At 33.0% G+C, this 26,041-nt stretch overlaps 7 protein-coding genes across 7 annotated transcripts; 4 read left to right on the plus strand and 3 right to left on the minus strand.

Annotated features, from left to right (window-relative positions):
• The first annotated feature begins 206 nt into the window (after nucleotides 1–206).
• Nucleotides 207–1,865, plus strand: TrAFT101_011201 (uncharacterized protein). The gene has a single exon (XM_024904806.2). It carries the CDS (start codon nucleotides 417–419, stop codon nucleotides 1,359–1,361), a length of 945 nt encoding a protein of 314 aa, XP_024755006.2. The 5' UTR covers nucleotides 207–416; the 3' UTR covers nucleotides 1,362–1,865.
• Nucleotides 1,866–3,919: 2,054 nt separating this feature from the next.
• Nucleotides 3,920–8,430, plus strand: TrAFT101_011202 (uncharacterized protein; the record flags this gene model as incomplete). The annotated part of the gene is made up of 5 exons (XM_024910820.2): nucleotides 3,920–6,433; nucleotides 6,490–6,814; nucleotides 6,867–7,777; nucleotides 7,832–7,995; nucleotides 8,052–8,430. 5 exons carry the CDS (start codon nucleotides 3,920–3,922, stop codon nucleotides 8,428–8,430), a joined length of 4,293 nt encoding a protein of 1,430 aa, XP_024755007.2.
• An 879-nt stretch (nucleotides 8,431–9,309) lies between these two features.
• On the plus strand, nucleotides 9,310–10,693 carry TrAFT101_011203 (uncharacterized protein). Its single transcript, XM_024909086.2, has 2 exons — nucleotides 9,310–10,014; nucleotides 10,204–10,693. The coding sequence occupies exons 1-2, from the start codon at nucleotides 9,535–9,537 to the stop codon at nucleotides 10,561–10,563; spliced, it is 840 nt and encodes a 279-aa protein (XP_024755008.2). The 5' UTR covers nucleotides 9,310–9,534; the 3' UTR covers nucleotides 10,564–10,693.
• A 14-nt stretch (nucleotides 10,694–10,707) lies between these two features.
• Nucleotides 10,708–12,318, minus strand: TrAFT101_011204 (uncharacterized protein). Its single transcript, XM_024910376.2, has 3 exons — nucleotides 12,122–12,318; nucleotides 11,055–12,066; nucleotides 10,708–10,988 (listed from the first exon to the last, which is right to left on the minus strand). The coding sequence occupies exons 1-3, from the start codon at nucleotides 12,203–12,205 to the stop codon at nucleotides 10,861–10,863; spliced, it is 1,224 nt and encodes a 407-aa protein (XP_024755009.2). The 5' UTR covers nucleotides 12,206–12,318; the 3' UTR covers nucleotides 10,708–10,860.
• A 162-nt stretch (nucleotides 12,319–12,480) lies between these two features.
• On the plus strand, nucleotides 12,481–13,255 carry TrAFT101_011205 (uncharacterized protein). The gene is made up of 2 exons (XM_024902874.2): nucleotides 12,481–12,690; nucleotides 12,744–13,255. Exons 1-2 carry the CDS (start codon nucleotides 12,594–12,596, stop codon nucleotides 13,094–13,096), a joined length of 450 nt encoding a protein of 149 aa, XP_024755010.1. The 5' UTR covers nucleotides 12,481–12,593; the 3' UTR covers nucleotides 13,097–13,255.
• A 9,822-nt stretch (nucleotides 13,256–23,077) lies between these two features.
• TrAFT101_011206 (uncharacterized protein) lies at nucleotides 23,078–23,792 on the minus strand (the record flags this gene model as incomplete). Its single annotated transcript, XM_066129177.1, has 3 exons — nucleotides 23,078–23,179; nucleotides 23,558–23,710; nucleotides 23,781–23,792. 3 exons carry the CDS (start codon nucleotides 23,790–23,792, stop codon nucleotides 23,078–23,080), a joined length of 267 nt encoding a protein of 88 aa, XP_065985308.1.
• A 162-nt stretch (nucleotides 23,793–23,954) lies between these two features.
• On the minus strand, nucleotides 23,955–25,763 carry TrAFT101_011207 (uncharacterized protein). Its single transcript, XM_024909087.2, has one exon. It carries the CDS (start codon nucleotides 25,684–25,686, stop codon nucleotides 24,094–24,096), a length of 1,593 nt encoding a protein of 530 aa, XP_024755011.2. The 5' UTR covers nucleotides 25,687–25,763; the 3' UTR covers nucleotides 23,955–24,093.
• Nucleotides 25,764–26,041: the final 278 nt, after the last annotated feature.

A 26,041-nucleotide genomic window follows, 5' to 3' on the forward strand; every position in this document is an offset into this window, starting at 1 on the left:
TAGATTTCATCAACTGAGAGACAACCAGTAAATGAATTATAATGCATGAACTCAGGCTGAAACGAGATGCGGGGCTAAGTTTTGGTAGGCCTCTCAATGCTACCTGAGAAGACAAAACAAATCAAGATAAAAAGTATTGGATAAAAAAAAAGATGGCATCAGGTGAGCTTTAGTGGGTCGTATCCCGCCTCCGCATAACGGCTTTTTGGAGCTTTAAAATGACGATGGCAGCGAAATCTTTCTCTTAGGTTGTCTTTGTGAATTCAATCCAGAAGAGCTTCGAGTTGTCACTTCGGTATGAGCATTTCTCTTAGAGCGCAAAGCTAAGAAGAGAAGCCCGCCTCCAGTCTGCATAATTTCATCAACATTGGGCCCTTATCACTGCTCTTTTCGCAACACCCGAACTCCCAGAGGTCATGATGCTAAATGACGATGACCTTGAGCAAGCGGCCATCCAGTTGGCTCGGTTCCGCATGGACACGACCTTGCCTAGCATACTGGATCAATATGCCGCCTTGCTTGAAAATTATAAGCGTCTGAAGAGCGACTATGAAGAAGAACGTGATGGTAGAGAAAGATACAAACAAATGTCTAAAGGCCAAGGCGGCAATCCTTTTGTACTAGTCTTGGTTGATGGCGATGCTTACGTCTTCCACGAAACCTTGGTAGGCAACGGTGCTAATGGCGGACGAACTGCAGCACAACTTCTCAACGAGTCTATCAAGAGCAGTCTCAGGAAGAAAGACCTCGAGCACTGCGAGATTATGGTGCGAGTATATGCAGACGTTGCCGGCTTATCAAAGAATCTCTACAGAGCACGCTTGACAGGTCCCGAGAAGCGATCTCTCGCCCCGTTTGTCGCCAGCTTCAACAGGTCATATGGGCTCTTCGACTTCGTCGACGTCGGAGAGTGGGATGAGACAGCTGACTTGAAGCTGCGTGCTGCACTCAATCTATATGCCCCAAGCCCACAGTGTAAACACATCTATTTTGCGGGCTGTCACGACGGCGGGTACATATCTGATTTAGCGACATTTTCTAGCAGCAGAGAACGGTTAACGCTGGTGACAGCGCCTGATGTCAAATTCCAAGATGATTACGACCGGTTAGATATGGAAATTGAAGAGTTTCCTGGAATATTCCAGCCAGTTCCAGCTCATACTTCTTCAGGCCATCAATCGCCTCGCTCCAGGTCTGGGTCAGTGAAGGGCGCCTCCAGAGATTGGAGAGTAATGGCAACACCAATAACAATAAGGGAATCCCATATTGGCCCTGCAACAAAGAAGCAGCAGAAATGCAAATTTTATCGGAGCGGAACATGCAAATATGGTGATGAGTGCAAGAACTTGCATGCGGAATGAAATAAACGTTCCTGCTGGGGAATGGCACGCAATCAGATAATGGAAATGGCATCTTCCAAGCTCAGTGTCCGAATCAGCCAAGAATATTTGCTATATGAATTAAACGGCATAAACGTACCTTTTTGCATTTCGTTATCTTTTTGTTACCTCGTGTTGTTCTTGCACGTCATCGATCTATTTAGTCGTGTCCACTCAGCTATGTTTACCCTCCGCCGGATCGTACGCCCAAACATTTACGAGATAAACAACACAAGAGTTACACCTCTCGTATAAAATAACAGCAAATTCATCCAAGAGTCACGAGTTTTCCACATAACACAACAAATATTCCATCTCCGATACAACAGGAAAGGCGTGTTTGCGGAATGCATCTCGCCAACCGCTGAAGCCCAAGGATTCGAAGCACAAGCGGTAATAGTGCTGCCATTGTTCAATAGGTGAATATATTTCCCCATTCTCTAGTACATTTATCATTCCGAATCCACTAAGCCCCTCTGTTTGCCGTCGCTTTCTTGCGCAACAAAAGCATCAAACTTACTGGAAGTAGATGTCTATTCAAGCAACAACTCAAAGGGATAGGCAAAGAGGACTAAAATAGAGAGTAAAAGAATAAAAAAGAAATATATAACAACCGTTGTTTGCTAATAGTTGCCTACTTAACTATTAATCTGCTGGTTGATGGTTTATTTATAAAAAAGCAGATAGGGTTTTTACTATAACTTAAATTTAAATTAAAGGTTTATTATTTTTGTTATTTTTTTAATATTGTTAAATATTTTATTTTAATTATTTTATTTTTTAATATATATATTGAAATAATTATATTAAATATATCTTTAATTTATATACTTAAAAATACAAATATAATAAATAAATAACAATATATAAATAATAAGATAAAATTTTATTTTAAATTAAAAAAAATAATAAATTTATTTATAATTTTTAAAATATTTTATTATAAATATTATTTTATTAAGTATTTATTTTTATTTTTATTTAAAATAAATATTTTAATATATATTTATATTATATTAATATATAAAATATATAGCTTTAGTAAAAATATTAATAAAATATATTTAAAATAATTTATTTAATTATATAAAAAATATTAATTAATAAATTTACTAAAGTATTATTTTATTATATATATATATACTTTAAGTTATTATTAATTTAATAAATTTAAATAAAAATATTATAAAAAATATTTATAATTAAAAATACTTTATTATTATTATTTTTTTTAATTTTTTAAAGTTTTTTATAAAATTTAAAAAAATAAAGTTTTATTATTATTATTATTATTATTAATTAAATTAATAATAAAAACATTTTTTATTTTATAATTAATATTATAGTAATTTAATATAATAATAAAGTATTTAAAATAATACTTAAGACCTTTATAAAATATTTAATTAAATATTTAAAAAAAGCTTTAAATATTATAATAATAAAAAATAAAACTATAATATTTAATAAAATATTTACAATAGCTTTATTAAATAAAAATATATTAAAATATAGACTGTTTATTTTATTTATTATATTATAAATTATAAAGCTACTTGGCTCATTTAAGTTTAATTATAAAGCTTAATAAAGTAGTTTTTTTATTTATTAGTAAATATAGCTATTTATATAGGCTAATATAGTATTTTTCTTTATACTAATATAAGGCTTTTTATAATCTCTATTATATGTTTTATTTAACTAATCCAAGCGTTCTAACAGGTTTTAACTAATTACATTAACTTTAGTTGATAATGCAACACCCGGAAATATGAATAAACGTTTCGAGCAAAGGTCTAATGTGTCTGATCCTAAGGGAGTAGTTAGTTAGCGGCGGTGGCAAATTAATAATCAAGCGGATAAGTTAGTTAATAACAACTGGGATCAGGCAAAAGAAATTCCTATAGAAGAAAGATGAGTATGACCATTGGGGACAAGTGGGTTCAGTCGATTGTCATTGGCGCACTGAATTGATGCTAGTCGTTCGATCATCAATCTAGGATGGAGTTTATAAGGTTAGACCCACCCAAATAGGGCAGGGGACTCTAATAGTAGCAATCAGGCCCCACTACATGTAGTTTGTAGTGTTCTTAATTAGAGCTAGGAATGTATATTAATCAATCCGAGCGGATAGTTAAGTTATGCCTGATGATTCCACAAAGACGGTTGAACTGGCCGTTAGGAAAACAATACACGAGATGCTCACTAAAACTCCTATCCGTTACAGTTAGGAAACCCCTAATACACGAAATGTTCACTAATCACCCCGTCGAAAAGATGTTCCATGCCATGCTCTTCGTTCAGCACATTTATAAGGGATGAGACAGAGGGCTTCTTTGGGCTCCAGGCCTTGAATCGGATTATTAATCGGAAGCTAAGTTATGGTCATATATCTCATTACCTTGTTGTTCTTATATCTTGTGCATGATGTTGCTGCTCTCTCACCGGCAACTCCAGTCGTCTGATCTCCAGCATTTTTTTCCATCGAGGTTCTTCTACTGTCAAAGTCTGGCACATTAGCGAATCCGAAGAACTACAACATGGAGGTCAATTGCGACCCCGAGAAAGCGATGTACCAGACGAGTTCGCTCGGAAAGCCCTCCGGACGATCTCCCTCTCCAATGGCGGACCCTATCGTCAACTCCAGCGCGGAGCAGTCAGACGACGAATCCGGCCAAAAGACCGACCCCCGAGACATCTCACAATGGCCCATCACTCCAGATATACTACAAATACGACAAAGTAACGAGACTAACGGTGGGAAACTGAAGAAGCTGGGTGTGACATGGCAGAACCTCACAGTAAGGGGCATCAGCAGTGATGCGCTTTACAACGAAAATGTTCTCTCTCAATTCAACCCATTCGGGAAGGGCAGTAAGAGCCCACCCCTGAAGACTATTATCGACAACTCTTCTGGATGTGTCAAACCCGGTGAGATGTTGCTTGTTCTTGGAAATCCAGGGGCCGGATGCACAACACTGCTTAGCGTTCTATCAAACCACAGAAATGGCTTCGCAGAAATTACTGGCGACGTCTGGTTCGGTTCCATGACCAGTCAGGAAGCCAAACAATATCATGGTCAGATCACCATGAACACAGAGGAGGAGATCTTCTTTCCAGCTCTTTCAGTTGGTGACACCATCGACTTCGCCACACGTTTGAAGGTGCCGTTCCACCTGCCACCGGACATCAAGAACGAGGAGGAGTACGCCCAAATATACAAAGAAATCCTCTTGAAGTCTCTCGGTATCACACACACAAAGGATACCAAGGTCGGAAATGAGTTCATTCGTGGCGTTTCGGGTGGCGAGCGCAAGCGAGTGTCCATTCTCGAATGCCTTGCGACTAGAGGCAGCGTCTTCTCCTGGGATAACTCCACTCGTGGTCTCGACGCGAGCACTGCGCTAGATTGGACGAAAGCCATGCGCGCCATGACAGATATTCTTGGTCTCACTACAATTGCCAGTCTGTACCAAGCTGGTAATGGCATCTACGAGCAGTTCGACAAGATTCTGATTCTCGATAACGGCAAGCAGATCTTTTACGGACCTCGAGACGAAGCTGTGCCATACATGGAGCATCTTGGCTTCCTATGCGACCCTACAGCCAACAAGTCAGATTTCCTCACGAGCGTATCGGCGCCTTCTGTTTGCACAATTGCCCCAGACTTTGAGGACCGATTTCCTCGATCAACAGAGGAGCTGCTCGCTGCTTATAACAACTCGCCCATCAAGCCAAGGATGATGGCCGAGCTCGACTATCCCAATAGCCCCGAAGCTCAGCAGAATACGGCGGACTTCAAGGAACAGGAGGCTCAAGACAAGCACAAGAACCTCCCAAAGAAAGCTGCGGAGTCCGCAGGATATTTCCATCAGGTGCAGACGGTTACCATACGCCAATTTCAGATCCTCTGGGGCGACAAGAAAACTCTGTTCATCAAGCAAGCCACAACTATCGTTCAGGCGCTGATCGGTGGCTCACTGTTCTACAATGCTCCGGACAACACGGCGGGCTTGTTCATCAAGGGAGGCTCTCTCTTCTTCTCTCTACTATATCCTACCTTCATCGCTCTCGCCGAGGTTACGGATTCGTTCGTCGGCCGACCCGTCTTAGCCAAACACCGAGACTTCGCTCTCCACCATCCCTCTGCCTTTGTCTTCGCCCAGATCATTACCGACATCCCGATCATGCTCTTCCAAATCTCGCACTTTGGAATTGTGCTGTACTTCATGACTGGATTCCAGTACACCGCCCAAGCTTTCTTCATCTTCTGGCTCATCAACTTGATCTCGGCCCTGGCTATGACACAGCTGTTCAGGTTCATCGGTGCCGCTTTCCCGAATTTCGACGCAGCAACTAAAGCTTCTGGATTCACCATCGTCGCTGCCTTCACATATGCAGGATACATGATTCCCAAGCCCGATATGCACCCTTGGTTCGTTTGGTTCTTCTGGATCGACCCCATGGCCTACGCGTTCGAAGCATTGCTCGCGAATGAGTTCCACGACCAGGTTATTCCTTGTGTGGGCCCATTCCTGGTTCCAAATGGCGCAGGATACAGCCCGGAAACAGGAGGCGGACAAGCATGTACCGGCGTCCGTGGTGCGCCTCCTGGAGCAACCAGCGTTACTGGTGACCAATACCTGGCTTCCATGTCCTTCAGCCACAGCAACCTTTGGCGCAACTTTGGCATTCTCTGCGCCTGGTACGTTTTCTTCGTTGCAATGACCATCTTCTTCACTTCCAGGTGGAAGCAGATGGGCGAAGGTGGTCGCGGTCTCCTCATCCCCCGTGAGAAGCAGAAGAAGTTACTTAAGGCCGTGGTTGCGGATGAGGAATCCCAGGCTGTCGAGAAGCCATCCGAGAACTCCAACTCTGATTCCGAGAAGACTGACGCAACCATTGACAACCAGCTCGTCCACAATACATCGGTATTTACCTGGAAGAATCTGACTTACACCGTCAAGACGCCGCATGGTGATCGTGTTCTTCTCGACAACGTTCAAGGATTTGTCAAGCCCGGTACGCTCGGTGCTCTTATGGGATCTTCGGGTGTAAGTGCGCTAGAAATGCGATTGACAGATGGATATATGCTAACATTTACACTCAGGCCGGGAAGACTACATTGCTCGACGTTCTAGCTCAACGCAAGACTGATGGTACCATTCATGGCTCCGTTCTAGTCGATGGTCGCCCGCTCCCTTTGTCCTTCCAACGATCTGCTGGCTACGTCGAACAGATGGATGTCCACGAGTCATTGTCCACGGTACGCGAGGCTTTGGAATTTTCTGCTCTTCTTCGTCAGAATCGTGAAATCCCCCGCGAGGAGAAGCTCCGCTATGTGGACACGATCGTCAAGCTTCTACGGTTGGAAGATCTTGAGCACACCCTCATCGGTCGCCCTGGTGCCGGTCTTTCTGTCGAACAGCGCAAGCGTACGTCTGAATCCATCGAACAGAGTCGAGACAGACACTAACAACTTATCAGGTCTCACAATTGGTGTTGAGCTCGTAGCTAAGCCCAGTATTTTGATCTTCCTCGACGAACCTACTTCTGGTCTCGATGGCCAAGCTGCAAACAACACGGTACGCTTCTTGCGCAAACTCGCGGAAGTCGGACAAGCTGTCCTCGTCACGATTCATCAGCCATCGGCCGACCTCTTTGCCCAATTCGACACCCTCCTCCTACTGGCGAATGGTGGCAAGACCGTATACTTTGGCGATATCGGCCATCAGGCAAGGACCGTCAAGAAATACTTCGCTGATCATGGCGCACCGTGCCCCCGAGAGGCCAACCCTGCTGAGCACATGATTGAAGTCGTATCAGGAAGTCTTTCTAAGGGCAAGGACTGGAACCAAGTCTGGCTCAACTCGCCAGAACACGAGAAGATCACTCAAGAGCTTGACGCTCTTGTCGCCGATGCTGCCGCCAAATCGCCTGGAACTGTCGACGACGGCCATCAATTCGCAGCGCCCATTTGGGAGCAGGTAAAGCTTGTCACGCACCGCATGAACATCTCTTTGTTCCGCAACACCGAGTACATCAACAACAAGCTCATCTTGCATATACTGCTGTCTCTTTACAACGGCTTTTCGTTCTGGTCGATTGGTAACAGCGTCAGCGATCTCCAGCAACGACTCTTCACGGTCTTCAGTTTCCTGTTTGTCGCCCCCGGTCTCATCTCCCAGCTTCAGCCTATCTTCATCGATCGTCGCAACGTGTATGAGACGCGCGAGAAGAAGAGTAAGACCTACCACTGGGTGCCATTCGTCACTGGCTTGATTGTTTCTGAGCTGCCCTACCTGGTCGTCTGCGGTGTGTTGTACTTTGTGTGTTGGTACTGGACTGCTGGATTGCCAAATGATACCAAGTGGGCAGGCAGCACATTCTTCGTCGCAGTAAGTTCTCTCTGCTTTGGTTGACTCCTCGCTCCAAACTAACAAATCGTCCAGATGTTTTACGAGATGTTGTACACCGGCATTGGACAATCGATCGCCGCGTACGCTCCCAACGCAACCTTTGCATCTCTCGTCAACCCGCTGGTCATCACCACCCTTGTATCATTCTGCGGTGTCTTCGCCCCTTACTCCCAGATCACGGCGTTCTGGAGATACTGGTAAGCCTCATACGACTATCAACACCCACGAGATCAATGCTAACATCACATTTTAGGCTCTACTACCTCGATCCCTTCAACTACCTCTTCGGCGCCTTCCTCACCTTCACCACCTTCTCCGTCGATATCACTTGCGAACGAGACGAGCTTGCGGTCTTCAATCCTCCTGCGAACGAGACATGTGGCGACTATCTCTCCACCTATCAGCAAGGCATGGGACGTGGCACGAACCTTCTGAACCCGGGCGCTACGGAGAACTGCGAGGTGTGCCGATACACTACTGGACAAGACTACTTGAAGACACTCAACTTGAACGAAGAGTACTACGGCTGGAGGAATGCGGGGCTGGTTGTATTGTGGGCTGGAGTGTTCTACGCCCTGGTGTTCTTGATGATGAAGTTGCGAACCAAGGCGACGAAGAGGGCGTCTACGTAGACGCATAGTGTTTATTGAAGAGTGAAAGATTGCCAATATACCCTACTCGAAGAAGGGTAAAGCCGGAGGGCGAAGTTGAGCGCGTACGTGCTGGCTTCAGGTGTGGTATTGAAGCTGCACAAAGGAAGATTCAAATCCTAGATCATAAAATTGCGCACTTGCGCCAAGCTTAGACTGTTGTACTAGTTTCATTGGGTAATTAAGACCATATTGCATTCTCAAAGCTTCCCAGCTGTGGTGACTGGTGATCTGTTGGGGCGCGAGCTGCCTGGGTTCGTCTCCTGTCCTTACAGCGCATCGGCAGAGGGGGATGCCTTGTTGAACGGTTCAACTACGCTCACTTTACCGTGTCCGCCCTACCCTCCACCATAGCCTCTGCGGCACCAAGTAACTTAGTTATTTCAACCATCTTTGATAAATCATCCGCCCGGAGTGATTATTGTACATTCCCAGCTCTAGTTAAGTGAACCAACTCACTAACTCATTACGGAGTAGATGCAATGACTAGCGCAGCATTAACGTTGATGTCTTCAGTCAAAACCTTATCTTTTTGGTTCCTAGCTGCGTCTCCACTATTTATAACGTCCTGACTTTACATAGCAGATTTAGGCGAGTGTGGGTTGCTGTAGTCAGCCCTAATAATAGTAAAGCCTTTAGGGAAAAAAATAATAGGAGAGAATGGTAACTAGAAATAGAGAGCAGCGTAATTCTTGGTCAATGGTGGGTCCAAGATTTCCGCCTGGGCCAATCCCATGCCACTGTAGTAGTTTAATAAATAAATAGGTAAAGACTGATTAATCGGTATGATGAATAAACAGGTAAAGTCTGATTAACTTTCGACCCAACACCTGACTACTGGTTCGCGGTCGGAGCTTGAGGTTATCCTATCGACAATGATTTCTAATCACGGCGTAAAGTCACTCAATTACGGGTGTAGAGAGGCATAAGTAGAACAGACGCCGTGCACCCAGTATCATTTACCTGCCTGTGCAGTCAATAGTTTCTGACCACTCGGTACTATTCCTAATTTTTTACACTGTTTATCACTGCCACGCCAGAGCGAGCACCTCCAACTTCCCCCGACTCCATCACCACCCCACAGCCATGACGACTCCTACCAACATTGATCCCAAGGATGTTCAAGCGTATTTTGCCAAATATCAGGGCGACAAGTATGTTGAGGGCTGGGCGGCCCTCTGGGACAAAGGTGATAATTTGCCCTGGGATCGTGGCTTTCCCAACCCCGCGCTAGAAGACACCCTGGTCCAGCGAGCTGGCACCATTGGCGGGCCCATCGCCCAGGACGGTCAGAGGCGGAAGGCCCTGGTGCCGGGCTGTGGACGTGGAGTCGATGTACTCTTACTGGCGAGCTTTGGGTATGATGCCTATGGCCTGGAGTGCAGCGCCATGGCTGTTGATGCGTGCAAGAAGGAGGAGAAGGAGAACCATAGCCGGTACCGTGTGCGAGACGAGAAAGTTGGGAAAGGGAAGGTCACTTTCGTCCAAGGGGATTTCTTTGATGATACCTGGTTGAAGGACATTGGAGTACCTCGAAATGGATTTGATGTTATATATGATTACACGGTATGTATACTAACTGCCGCTGTTGGGCTCATCCCATCATTGCTCTTTTTTCTCTCCACTTGTACTCTGTATTCTACAGGGGGACCTGCAAGATGCTTCACTCTCTGTCTTTGGGCTTTTGATGTGCCATTTCCGACCCGCCCTGGATCCTTCTGGTCTTTCTGGTCTTTCCTTCTAACAACCATCTAGTTTTTCTGTGCTCTGAACCCAGAGCTCCGTCCTAAATGGGCTCTCCGACACACCGAGCTCCTTGCTCCCTCACCTGCAGGCAATCTGATCTGTCTGGAGTCTCCTCGTCATAAGGACCCCTTGGCCCCTGGCCCTCCATTTGCCTCTCCCTCCGAGGCCTACATGGAGCACCTGAGCCACCCCGGTGAGAAGATCTCCTACAACGATAAGGGTCTTGTCGATGCGGATCCGTTGCGAGAGCCCAGCAAGGCGGGCCTGGAGAGAGTGGCGCACTGGCAGCCAGAGCGCACGCACACTGTGGGCATGGGTGAGAATGGGGTGATCCATGACAGAGTCTCTATTTGGCGTCGACGTGACTAGAAATGTGCCTGAGCATTTGTGTGACCCAAAAAGGGAGAAAATGTAAATGGAGAATATGGGTGATTTTGGAGTCCAGCCCTGGGTTTCAAAGACAAGTTCCTAGACGCTAAAGTGACAGTCGAAATGAAGGCCGGGATGCAAAGGGCGCTTTTTTTTTTAAAGAAAATGCAAATAGGGAACATATGCACTGGAAGGATTTCCTCAACTCCACAGTGGGATCCTGTTTCCAATCGTCGCATGATGCAAAGTAAGCCGAGATTATATCTATTGTAGACAATTATTGTTATTATATATAATTCATGGTATTTCGCACACAGCGTTAAACGCCCCAGGATCATCAAAAGTTGCAAGGCGAATGGCATTCTCAACATCACGCTTTCGGAACGCTGGTCCGCGACCGAGACAGATAGGGCGGAGGGAAAGGTCTACGACAAGGTCAGTAAATGCACGGACAGGAAGACACAAAGAACCATTGATCTCGCATTACTCGCATTTAATGAAGGTCGCTGCGTTGAGCTGAGGAGCCGAATTGAACCGGGGTCTGGAGAGGGCTGAGCTCGGGTCCTGAATACGAATCCCTCGCTCCTGTAGCAGCCTTTGCACACCACTCGTATCCATCCACTCATCAGCACCCGATTCAATGACAATTTGCCACGTTCGAGAGGAAACGGCGAGTTGTTCAGGCGAGTAGCTGTTCCTCCTTGAATTGAGAACATTTGTCCTCAACTCGATCACGTTTCCTATTTCGTCGTGCATGACGTCAACGAATCCGGAGATCAAGCGGTTGCGCTCGTCGATGGTCAATCGTTTGCCGAAGGTTGCTTTAACCCTTGATTCGTCTCCAGACGAGCTTATTAATAAATGGTATCCAATCTCGCAGCATTGTCGGACCAGGCGGTGTGAGAGTGTCCAGCGCCCTTGCTTTAAGATATTGTCGGGCGATACTGTGGTCGGGAAATTCAAAACGGGACTAGGGGTGGATAAAAGGGGGATATTCGGAGACGGCAAGACAACTCCGAACGGTAGAATTGCTGGTTCTTGGTAGGTTGGCATGGGGGGTAGTTGCGATAGTCCAGGCCATTGTCCAGGCCATTGAGCCGCGAGAACCGACGAGGACTGGAAAGCGTCAAGGATTATTGGCAATGAATCAAGTTGCGTTATGAGTGGATTGTAATTTGAGATTATATCTTGCGTATCGTTGAGCGTGGGAGACGTCGATGGCGATACGTCCGCCGGGGCTGCAGGTGTTTCTTCGGCCTCGTCGCAGCCACTTTTGGCAAGCGACAGGCATTGCTGTGTAACTTTTTGCAGAGCAGATGTGACACGAGGCTGATTTTGGAGAATCCCAGCCTCGAACAGAAGACTACTGAAGGAAAGGAACGACTCACTGAGCTCTTCAAAGCCCGACTCGAGTTCCTGTACGCGAGATTGCAGCGTGACGATCGTGGTCTCTTTTCTCCTGCGATATGCTTGCTGCGCGACGCGAAGCTGCTTTCGACGTCTCTGGATTCCTTGAGTCAGTTCCAACTTGCTCTGTAGTTGTTCGCTATGTACCCACCTCAGGAACTCGCCGATCGTCCGTCACAGTTCGTGGCCGGCCTCTCTTCCGAGGCGCGGGCGTGTCAGTCATTGCTTCGACCATCGTGTATTGCTTTTGAGGCCTTTTCTTTTTCTTGAAGACATGCAGTGTGATGTAATGGAGAATCTGAGAACGCGAAAAAGACGTGACGGCGTTGCTTTACTCATCGGGGTGTGTTGTCGGGACTGTTGAATAATCGAAAAATCGGTGGGTCGCCACGATTGGCCCGAACTGCGCCCAAAGTTTTGGCTTTGAAATTGGCTGGATTTAGAGGAAATGGGCTGGATTTAGAGGAAACAGGCTCTCATGAACGTCATCAACTTATCAAGACCGAGCGCGCCGCAACGAGGAATATAAATCGAATCATCGACCTCATCTAACGCCATAATTCTCCATCTCCAATGCTCCGAAATACCTTCATCCGCAGCGTACAGCGTACAGCTCTCGCAACATGTCTTCATTCACTCAGCCAATGCCAGTAGTTGCCTGCGGCAAAATACCCGCGATGGGGAAATCAATCTCCCAGCACCTGCTGCCTGAATATGAAGGTTCTTGATATACAATCCTGAAATAAACAGAGTATGGTGCTAATGCTCCTCAGTCATCCACTTCATCCTGTCATATGAGGCTGCAGAGGCTGAGCTCCCGCATCTGCTTGTAGGTCGCGATCCTCAGTCTCGGAGCCCCGATGAGATCGGAACCCACGATTACAGCCGGCCTCCTCGCGCGGTAATCTTCGGTCGCGGCTATGAGCCTCAGCAGGTTGAAGAACTTAAGAAGAAATTCGCGGGTGTTGCTAAAGAACCTGTTGCTTGGGTGAGGGGGAATCCAGCGGATTTGCCTGCCGGGGCTGCTGGGCCTGACTATGCTCAGAATATCGCGGCGGATATGAAGAAGGTGCTTAAAAAATGGAGGGACGGGGGAGAAAAAGATGAGGAGATTTTGGTGTACTAGTTGCTTTGTCGGGGAGAGATTATCTGAGGTCATCAAGGCTGCAGCTGGGAATGGCGGGGGTGCCAGGAGATGGTGGCATTGCTTCTTGATCAGCGAGGAGACCAGATTACTATTACAGAGGAGGTTGTTAGCAGGAAATTGGCAGAATGGCAAAGAAGTAATAGCATTGCTCCTTGACCGGCGAGGAGACTAGATTACTATTATAGAGGAGGCTGTTAAGGCTGCGGCAACATATAATCAAGATGCGGTTCTAAACCTTTTATCCTAGCACAAGGGCATTATCTTTAATAAGGATCAATAATGCTGTATTCTAATATTATATAATATAGCAAAAACTAAAAATATTTACTATATTAAGTAGTTTATTTATAAAAATTAATTTTAAAGGTAATAGGCTTTAAAAGCCCTGAAAAAAGCCTATAAAAATAGGTGCTATAAGATATTTTTCTTATTAAAAAGACCTATCTTACAGGGCACCTTACAGGGCACCTTACAGGGCATTTTTCAACTATTTAAATCAATCGAAAAATTCAAACAAAAGGTTCTCCCGACGAAATCAGCCAATCAAAAGCCTAGAATCTTGCTTATATAAGCAATTCTAACCAATCAGGTTGCCTAATTTACCCCACTTTCAAAGGCATAAGGGGGTACCTTTACAAAATCAAGGAAAACAGCAAAAATCAACAAACTTACTTATTTACAGTCTGTAAAGGAAGGTAACAGGAATCCTAGAAGGCCCTTGTAACGAACCATACACTAGATAGTTAGTATAGGGTAGATTCCCAAGGGATAAACCTAGAACAAGTTCTTTAGGTTTATATTAGCGGATAGATTAAAAAACCTATAGGTAATAATATTATAATAATAGTTATTAGTAAAGATTAAAAGTGCTTTTTAATTTATAAATATAAAACTATATTAATAACTAGCTATTTAAGTTATTTAAGTAAGTATAAGAAGTAAACTTATATATTTAATTAATTTAAATAAAGTTAAAAAAATAATTATTAATTCTTTTAGAGATTAATATAATATTTATTAATCTTAAGCTAAATTAATAAATAAATCTTTAATTTATTTTTAATTAATTTATTAGATTATAGTTAATCTAGCTATACCTGCTTTATAGGCCTATTATTATAACTATAAGAGTTAGGTTATAATATAATACTTCTCTTTTATTAGTTTTATTTTTAAAACCTTATTTAATTAAATATAAATATCTACCTTTTTTCTTTTACTACATTAGTTTTTCTTTTTTAATAATTTTAGTTTTTTTAATTAATAATTATAATAAATATTTATAAGAAATTTTATCTAAAGATAAAGCATTAAAATATTTTTCTTAAAATTATTTTATTTTATTTTATTAAAATAAAAGACTATATTTATTATTTAAATAAAAAAAAACACTATTTTTTAAAGTATTAAATATTTAAAAAAGATTTAACTTAATATATTAAATATATAAGAGATAATAAATCTTTATATAATGCTTATTCTTTATTTCCTGTATAAATATAAAAGATTATTTTTTTTATGCTTAATTTAAAAATACTTTAAAAAAAGCTAAAGAAGAGTGTAAAATTATTAATGCTAAAATTAAATATCTTTAAAAATAGAAATAATTATAGCTAAAGAAAATAATATATGTTATTATATAAAGGATTAATAATCTAGAAGAATTAAAAAAGGTAAAATATAAAAAGGCAGAGGCAGCTGCTTATTAAGCTATAATATTAAAGCTTAACTTTACTGCTAGCCTATTCTTTATTATTAATGTTATTAATTAGTCTACATTTAACTTAAACCTATTATTATTTTTATTTTTAAAAATTAATAATATTTTTATAGAATTACTTAAGCATTCTTTTTAAGTTTTTTTTTAAAAACTTATATATTTTTAAATAAATTATATTTTTTTTATTTTATAAAATATTTTTATTTACCTGTTTTTTTATTTACTTATATATAAGTTAATTTTTTAATTTTATATTTTTTTTTTTTAAATAATAATTTTATTTATAATTAACTTATCTATTTCTTTATTTACTAATGCTTTTTTTAATAATAAAATATAAAAAACAGCTGTTTTTAATTTTATAGTATTAAATAAATTTAACTTATAGTTAATTTTTTTAATTTTCTTTAAAATTTTAAATAATTTAAGTTTTTTAAAGTTTAATTTATTACTTAATTAATTTATTTTAATATTTAATAACTTTTTATTATATAAATACTATAATAAATAAGTTATATTCCTTTTTTAAAAAGTTAATCCTTTAATTTTTATATAATTAACTTATTATTTTATATAATTTTAAATAAACTTAAGTTATTTTTTAAATTTTTTTTATAATTAAATTATATCTTTAGCTAAAATTTAAGCTTTTTTTTATATTTAAATTATTATAAAGTAATTTATAGGCTTTTAATATAAATTTATAATTAATATAAAATAGTATAACTTCTATAGATTTTAAAATAAAATTATTATATTAATTTTATACTATAAAAAGTTTTTTTATTTAATTATTTTATATAAAGTTAATATAGTATTATAAATATACTTTAATAATCTAGTTTATTTTTTTTATTTAGCTATTTATTTATAAATAATATATAATACTTAACTTATAGTAAGTTTTAAATTTAGCTATTAATTTTTATTAAAACTTAAAAGTAAAGGTATTTTTTTTATTTAATATAATTTTTATTAATATTTATATTTTATAAATATATACTTTATATAAAAATATATTAAATCTTTTATAATATAAGACTTTTTATATAGTAAAAAATAAACTTATTTAAAAAGCTTATTTATTACTATAAAAATACTATTATAAATTATATTAATTAATAATTTCTTTAATTTTAATAAATTAATAATATAGTTAAATATAATAGTATATTAATTTTATTTAAAAACTAAAATAAACTATAATTTTTTATATAGCTAATATTATTTATTTTTTATTTTTTTATATATATTATATTTTTTAATAACTTCTTTAACTTTTTACTTAAGTTCTTTAAAGTAATAATAGTATAATATATAATTATAAATAATTTATATACTTTAATATATTACTGTAATTATACTATAATAAATATTTTAAATTACTTTTATTTATAATTTCTTTAGTATTTAAATTTACTTTTTTTATTTTAAAAGTTTATTAATTATAGTTACTTTTTTAAAAAACTATTTTAATTATTAATCTTTAATTTAATTTTTAATTTTATTAAAAATAAAATTATATTTTTTTTAAAATAAATAAAGTATTAACTTTAATTTATTTATAATTTTTTTAATTATTTTTATATAAAATTTATACTTTAAATTTAAAAATTTCTTTAAAGTATTTTTTTTTTAACTTAAAGCATTAGCTTTTTTATTTTTTATTCTTTTATAATAAATAATTTTATAATTAAAGTTTATTAAAAACTTAAAGTAATAAATTTATTATATAAAAAGTTATTATATAATTATAAAGTAAAATATATTTTAATAATTTATATAAACTTTAATTTTATATTTATTTCTTAAGTAATAGTATTATTATTTTTTAAATACTTTAATAATTATTAAAAATTCTTTATTATAAATAAAATATTTTAATTTTAAATTATATAATTTTTTAAAAAAAAAGGCTATTAATTTAAGTTTTTTTTTTTTATTTTATTATTTTAAGGTTTTTTTTAAAATAAAGTTAAAAGTATTTATTTTTATTTTAATAAATTTATTTAAAATATATATAATAAATATAAGTTTACTTATAATAATATTTTTAAGTTTTAAAATATTAATTTTATTTTATTAATTTAAAATAGTTTTTTATTTTTTATTTTTTTTATTTTTTTTATTTTCTTTAAGTTAAATAATATTAATTAATAATTTTATAATTTTATTATATTTTTAAATAAATCTTTAATAATAGTTAATAAATTTTAAAAAACTTTAAAATTTTTTATAAATTTTTAAAAGTTTTTAATTATAAATAATAATAACTTTATATAAGTTTATTTAAATTTTTTTTAATATAATAATATATTTAAAAAATTTAATTTATTAAATATAAAATTAATATTTATTTAAATTAATAAAAAACTTAATATTTTATAGTTTTTATAATATTTTATAAATATATTTTTATATTTTTTTAATATTTTTAAAAAAATTAAAATATTATTAATATAAATTATTATAAAATTATTTAAGTATTTTTTAAAAATAAAGTTAATTTTTTTTTAAAATAATATTAATATATTTATAAATCTTTATAATATAATTAAATATTTAAATAATTTATATTTTATTTTAAAAGTAATTATTTATTTATATTTTATTTTTATTTTTATAAATTTATAAACTTTTATAAAATCTAAGGCTATAAATTAATTTATACTTTATAATTTTTTTTTAATTTTAATAATTAATAATAAAGGTATTTTATTTTTAATAATTATTTTATTAAATTATTTATAATTAATAATTAAATAAAGCTTTTTATTTTTCTTTAATATAAAAATAATAAAATACTTTATTAAAGAGTTTAATACTTTAATATATTCTTTATTTAGTTATATTTATAGCTATTTTTTAAATATTTTAAGCTTTATTTTATTAAAGTTATAAATTTTATAAAGCTTTAGTAAAGTTTTATTTTTAAAAATAATTTTATAATTTTATTTTAAATAAAGTAATAATCTTTTTTTAAAGACTTATTAATATAGTTTTTTATATTTTTAATATTATTTTAATATTTTTACTAAAGGTTTATTTTCTTTATTATTTTTAATTTATTTTTTTATTTTAGCTAATATTATATTAAATTTAGCTAGTTTTATATATTATTTAATAATAATTTTATTAATTTATATAATTTTTACTTTTTATTATTAATTATTATATTATAATAATATTAATAATTTTTTAAAGTTAAATTTAACTTTTTTATATAGTTTTATTTTTTTAGCTTTATTTTTTTTATTTTATTTTTTTTCTTTAATTATATAAAAGGTTTTAATTATAAGTCTATAAGTATATCTTTACTTTCTTTACCTCTTTTTTAGCTTAATTATAACTTTAAAAAAACATTTTCTTTTTAAATTATCTTTTTTATTTTTTAATTAATTATAAAGTTATATTTTTTTAATTATAAATATTTTAGTAAAATATTATAGTTTTATAAATTTAATATATTAAACTTAATATTTTTAATTTAATTAATAATTATTATAAAAAAATAATTAATTTTATAAATAATAATTATTTTTATATTTATATTTATAATATTAAAGATAATTAATAATATTTTTTTAATAATATATAATATTTTAAGCTAATTTATTAAATTATTAATAATTAAATTATAATTTAAATTATTATTTATATAAATTTTAATTAATTATTAGTTTAAATATTTATTAATTATTAATTTTTTTTTAAATATTTTAATTAAGTTAATAATAATTTTATTTAAAAGGCTTTTTTACTATATCTTAAATTAATATTTTTTATATTATTAATATTTAATTTAATTATTTTACTTTTTAATTATTTAATAATATTTTTTAATTAAGGTTTTATTTTTTTATTTTTTATTTAAGTAATTATTAAAGTTATAGTTTTTTTATAAAAGTTTTTAAGTTATTTAATAAAATTAATGTTTTTTTTTATAATATTTTCTATAGTATTATATATTATAGTTTAAAAAATATTTTATTAAGTAATTTTATATTTTAACTTTTTTTAATTACTTACTTTATTAATTTATTAATTTATTAAATATATATATTTAATAATATATATTATTATAATCTTTTTAATAGTATTTTTTATAATTTTTATTAAAAGCATTAAAAATATTATAAATTAAAATATAATTATAAGTATTTTTTAGGTTTTATTTAATAGCCTTTATTTATTTTTATACTTACTTTAAATTTATTTTTATAATAAATATTCTTTAAAATATTATTATTATTTTTTTATTTTTCTTTTTCTTTTATTTATGCTTTTAAAATATATATATAATTATATTCTTTATTTATTAAGTTATAAATATTATATCCTTTATAATTATAATTAAAGTCTTAAAAGTAATAAAAATTATATTAATATATATAAAATAAAATTAATTTATTTAACTTTTATAGTTTTTTATAATAATAGTTTATATTTTATAATTAATATTATAAATATTTATATATTTTTTTATTAAACTTTAGGTAAGTTTTATTATATTATAGTTCCTGGGAACTGCATTAATAATATTTATTATTATTATCTTTAAAAGTAGCTTTATATTTTGCAAAGGGGTATATATCTAGAAGGGTATTAATTTACTATTAATATTTTCTATTAGCTATATAGAAATTATATTTATAATTTTTTTTACTTTTATTATAAATAATTTTATTTTTACTAGCTTTTTTATTTAAGAGTTTTTATTTTTTTTTTAAATTATACTTTTTTTTATTCTTTAAAGTATTTTTTAATTAATTTATTTTCTTTTTTAAAAAATTTATATATAACTTTTATATTTTATTATTATTTACCCTTATAACTATATTAATATCTTTTTATAAATCTATAGTCTAGGTATCTTTAGTATTTATAATTAAGGTTTTATAAATAATAATTATTATAATTATAATTTTCTTTTTAAATTATTATTTATTTTTTATTATACTTATAAATAATATTAATAAATCTATAGTATTTATAAATTAATTTTATATTAAAGTTTAAATCTTTATTATTAAATAATTTATAAAAGGTTAAAGTATTAATTTTAACTTCTTTTTAAAATTTTACTTTCTTTAGCTTTTTTAAGTAGTATTTTAATTTATTTTTATTACTTTTATATATTAAATATATATTATTATAGCAGGTAATTTAACTAAAGCTAGTATAAAGTATTTTAATAATAGTATTTACTTATATACTTTCTTTTATAATATTAATTACTTCTTTATTTTTTTATTTAAGATTTTTTTTATTTTTTTTTATTTTTTTTTAAAATAATAATAAGCTTTTTTATAGCTTATTTTACTATAGAAATTACATTTTTCTTTAAACTTAATAGCTTTAATAATATTAAGGTTTATTTTACTTAATTTAATTTTATTATTTTTAATAATATATTTATTTTTTTTCTTTTTTTAGTTAGCTTATAAATAAAGCTTAATTATAATACTATTTTTTTTAGCTTTTTATTTTTACTTTCTTTTTTATTATTAATTATTAATTTTAATAGCTTTTTAAATAAAGTTAATAAAATTAATTTTTTATTAATTTATTTTATAAATTTTATCTTTAACTTTAGGCTTAAGGCTATAGTAATAAATTTCTTTTTTTAAATCTTTAATTTAATTTACTTTAATAAATAACTAAAGGAATATTAAAGTATATTAATAATATAGTTCTTTTTATTTAAGGTTTTTAAATTTTTTTTTTATTTTTTAGGTTTTATTAATAATTTTAAAAAACTTTTTTAGTTTTTTTTTAAAATTATTATAATTAATAAAAATAACTATAGTTTAAGCTTTTTATTTATTAAAGGTATTTTTTTAATAATCTTTTAAAATTACTTTAATTTAATCTTTTGCTGCTTTATTTATTTAAGTTTTTATATATTAAATATATTTAAATAATTTAATAAATATAAAAAAGTTTAAAAAATAATATTTAAAATAAATTTAAAAATTATTAAAAAACTTATATAGTTTAGTTAGGTTTTTATTAAATTTATTAAAGTAAAGAAGCCTAAGAATTTCTTTAAGTTATTTTTTAATTACTTTAATAAATTATATAATAAATATAACTACAGCAAATACTATAGCTAGTAATATTACTAGCAGGTTATAAAATATAGCAAGCTATTATTATAAAATATTAATATTTTATATATTATTAATTCTTTATATTTTTAATTATTAAATTAATTATTTAAAAATAATTAAATAGCTTATAAAGTTTTATAGATTTAATAGATTTAGTAAAGGCGCTTATTATTATATTTATTCTTTTATACTAGATTAATCTATAGATTTAATAAAGTTTTAAAAGTTATTTATTTTAATATTATTTATAGGTTTAGTAATTATTTAAATAAAAGTTATTAATATATAATAAATTATATATTAAATAGTTAATATAAAGTAAATTCTTAAAAAATAAACCTAAAATAAGTTCTTTAAGTTTATATTAATAAATAAATTAAAAAACCTATAGGCAATAATATTATAATAATAATTATTAATAAAGATTAAAAGTATTTTTTAATTTATAAATATAAAACTATATTAATAATTAATTATTTAAGTTATTTAAGTAAATATAAAAAGTAAATTTATATATTTAATTAATTTAAATAAAGTTAAAAGAATAACTATTAATCTTTTTAAAGATTAATATAATATTTATTAATCTTAAGCTAAATTAATAAATAAATCTTCAATCTATTTTTAATTAATTTATTAAATTATAGTTAATCCAGCCGTGCCTGCCCTGTAAGCCTATTGTTGCAACCATAAGAGTCGGGTTATAACAGCCCTGGAAGGCCTCGGAAGGCCGCCCCGCCGGTCTGATAATAGAAATGCACTTAAAACCTTATATAAAGACTATTTAATAACATATTAACTAAAGAAATTAGAAAAAATAAGTTATACTAGTAGAAAGCCTTGATTTTAAGCTTTCTAATAGTATTAAACTTTTTATTATATTTTTTATTAATAAATAAAAAATAAAAACAAAAAAAAGGATTTCTAGGTTAATTTATATTAGAACTTTTATAAAATAGTTACAATTATAATCTTCTAAACTAAATTATTAAATTACTATCCTATACTCTTATATTCTTATAAATTTAAATATAAAAATATATAAAAAAAATTACTTTTATAAATAATAATAATAAATAAATCTAAAATAAATACTAAAAGTTTAATATAAAAAACAAATATATATATTAATTTAATATTAATTTTTAAAAAAAATATTTATTTAATAAAAGTTATAAATAAATTATAATTACTTTAATAAAAGTAAATATAAATTTATTAAAATATTTAAATAAAATAAAATATATCAATATAATAATATAATTTTTTATATTGTAAAGAACTAACTCTATAAGGGCTAAACAATAGCTAGTGTAATAGCCTTCAGGGCTTGATAGGGCCCTATCCAATTGTACTATACAAAAGAATATATATTAAATAAGATTAAATAAGTCGCCAATCCACCTATTTAACTAGCTATATAAGGCCCTATAGCTATAGGCAGACAAAGCCTGAATCTATAATATATATAAATATTTAAAATAATATATAGTATTAATTTTTTTAAAAAAAACTTTTTACTTTTTATAAAAATATAATATAATTTTAATAATATTATTAATTTTATATTTTTTTTAATTAAATAAAATTTTTTTTTAATATTTATATATATAATTAAAATTAATATAACTATTATTATTATATAATATTTTTTATTTTATAAACAAATATACTATATTTTTAATAATAATATTAATTTTATATTTTTTTTAATTAAATAAATTTTTTTTAATATAATAATTATTATTAATAATAGTTATAAGTTTTATTTAATTTTTATTTAATATTTTAATAACTTTATATATTTAATTATTGTTTATATTATACCTATAGCTATAGTTAAATTTAAAAATACCTTTTATTTATTTATTATTTTATATATATTTAATATTACTTTTTTATTATTCAAAGTATTATTATATAACTTTATATATAATAAAATTATAACTATAATTAAAATATAATTCCTAATATCTAAATATTAATAATAGCCAGGATTAATAAATATATATCTTATACTAAAGTATATAATAGTTTCAGCAAATTCCTAAAGGAATAATAATAGTAATAATAAAACTCTTATATATATAATAAATACATAAACTATATATCTTTGTACAGACAGAATTAATGCTTTGAGAGGTAACACGTAGCCTGAAGGGGAGGCGGATGCGGCAAGGGTTTTTCAGAGGGAGTGTAAGTAGCAATGTTGGGACCCCGAATTTTCCACTACCAATGGTTGTATGTGCTAAAAATCAAGCCAATTCAACATATAAGACTCATTATACCAAATAAACTAATAAATAGCGGCTAATTCTATTTAGCAGGCCATTATTACACTAACAAGGCCTATTGGTAATACCTGAGTATATATCTTCCAAGATTATCTAGACGCGTATTATTAGTCTGGAAGAAAGTAAGGTATTGTTTACTTTACTATTCACTATTCAGATAAGGGAGAATCAACAGCCGATGACGGTGCAGGGTGGTCAATGTTGTATGGCGGGACGCCATCTAATTGATGTTCCTCTCTTTTACATGTAACGCGATACAGCATTAGTTTGGGAACTTAATAGCCATGGCTATAAGAGCAAAGAAAGTACTAACATCTTCAAATACTGATAAAACGCTCCAGGGCATGACATCTTCTGCATCCCAGAAGACAGCAATTTCCACTCCAGGATATTGTATAGAGCTCTGGATGTGACTAAAAGAAAGATCCAACCGCTCGCGTTGTTGCTCGATGATGCGAGCTACTGCCTAATGTGCCCCTGACAGAAGTACAATGTCAGTACATTACATCATCATACTGTACTGGAGATGTTCCTACGACGGGTGACATCTTTGTGGATGGCGTAAGATATACCGTCTTTCGAATCTGAGATATGCCCTGGTAGCACCTCAAAATTATTTCAAGATGAACCCTGAAAAATTGAAGGCCAGAGAGGATTCATTTCTGGTATAGGTCGATCAAATTTATGTGCACCAGTATGGTCTCATACAGGGCGGACATTCACTTTTTTATGAACGAATATATTATGCTAAATACACTTTCGGAATTCAATTTCGATCCGATTAATGAACCTAACTATTATTACCCTTAAACAAGCGAGTTCAGTGAATGATCAATTAAAAATGAGCGTTTACAAACTCGAGCACACACTTTTTTCCGCTGCCTCCACACAAAATGGGTTGGCAGTAAAGACGCCATTGGGATCAGCCTTCTTCCTTATCTGCCGCAGCTTCTCATACGTTTCAGAGTCATAATAATGTGGCCAAACCTTCTTCATGTCCCAATCACCATACGAGCCCCAGAGAACGCGGCGGTCATTTTTGCTAAAGTAAATAGCCGCTCCAGCATCGTTCTCATCCTGCCACTTCTTGGCCCCCTCATAGTTATCTTGATGAAAGACATCCCAGGTTCCACTAATAGTGGCATCTCTCCAGCCATAGGCAGTGCCATTGTTTGCGTTGTTCGCGAACATGGACCCTTTCCCGCCATAAACCTGCAACTGAGATGAGACCCACAGGCCGTTGCCTTTGTTGGAGATGATTTCGTTGATACGCCCAGAGAACCACTTGGACCATCCAGTCTTGGAGAGCGTGGTGGAATTGGTCGTGTTAGTGCGTTTGATGTAAGGGTAGGGGAACTCGCGCCGGCTTCTGAAGAGCCACATGGATGTAATGTAGGACATTGGAGTATCTTTATCAGTCTCCTTGCCAAATTTGAAGAGATCATGAGTGACACCCTTGATGCGGTTGAAAAGATCTGGGGAGAATTTGTCGGTCCCCAAATTGACCCATTGGGCATACACAACAATGACTGCGTACTTGAATTTGAACACGTTGGCGAAGTTTTTCTTGCCGTCGTGAATGTTATCTGGCAATGTCTCCTTGAGCTCGTCTTCCGAGCCTGGGAAAAGGTCTAGAAGATTTGTCTCTCTGCTGACGACATTGACAGTGAAGTCGTAGCTGCGCGGGAAGTTTGGGTCTTCTCCTTTCTCTACTAATATGTCGAGGAGCTCCTTTAAAGTGTCTTGGTGGTAGTGGAACGCCATCCAAAGGCCCTTTGAACCCTGGTACTTTTTGTCATCTTGGACTTCGACAGTGAAGTGCGTCAAGACTCCTATGTTGCCGGGGCTGCCACCGAGCAGGCCAAAGAACAGGTCGGGTTGCTTCTCTTTGGTTACTGTGACCAGTTCACCAGTGTGATCCACAATATGGAGCTCACGGATGTAGTCGCCGAGAAGCCCAAAGGATCGAGCCAGCATCCCATAGCCGCCTGTCTGGACATGGCCTCCGAGATGAACCGTAGCGCATTGGCCTGTGGGCATGAAGACGCCATTGGCCAAAAGAAACTCGTAGACTTCAGATAAGGCCCAGCTGACACTTGCTTTGATATAGACCTTGTCGTTGGCTGTATCGCGGATCAATACAAGGTCCTTATTCTTGTCTCGGAACGTAAGTTCCAAGTCCAGCTGGATGCCATTGGGGCCCGTTGAGGATGCACCGCTGTACTGGTGACCACCAGTCCTGATGGCAATAGGCTTGCCAAACTTGTTGGCATATCTAACAACACCCTGGATATCCTCTATGCTTGTGGGTTGTAGGATCTCTCCAGGGTTCATGTTGCGTTCCTGCCCATACGTAGACGTGGCGTAGATGTCATTTGCCTGGTCATAGGCCGCTGTTCCTGGCTTGAGCTGACTGCCCTGAAAATTTGGATCCGAGTTCATGTTGTATGATTGATGGAAGTTTTATTTTATTGTATTTTTTCTTGTTCAATACAGATGAGGTGATGGAAAGAGAGATGATGTTTGTATTAGAGGTAGGCTCTCAAGCCGCTCTCTTATATGTGTTCGTTCACACCCCTTTCTATGTGTTTGTACGCCACATATGTGGTCATGCATGGCTCCGCCGCGTAGTGCAACCCTCCATAAGCGATCCTTCACATGCAATCAGCCTTACATATTCCAAAACAGTGCACATTCAGCAGTCATGGCGAACACCAGAGACAGTAATCGCCGTTCTCTGACTTTCTTCAGCTAGCTCAAACGTCATTACTTTCTGTTGGTGTTAAAGAAAAGTGCG

Source organism: Trichoderma asperellum, chromosome 7, assembly GCF_020647865.1.
Source record: "Trichoderma asperellum chromosome 7, complete sequence".
NCBI lineage: Eukaryota > Fungi > Ascomycota > Sordariomycetes > Hypocreales > Hypocreaceae > Trichoderma > Trichoderma asperellum.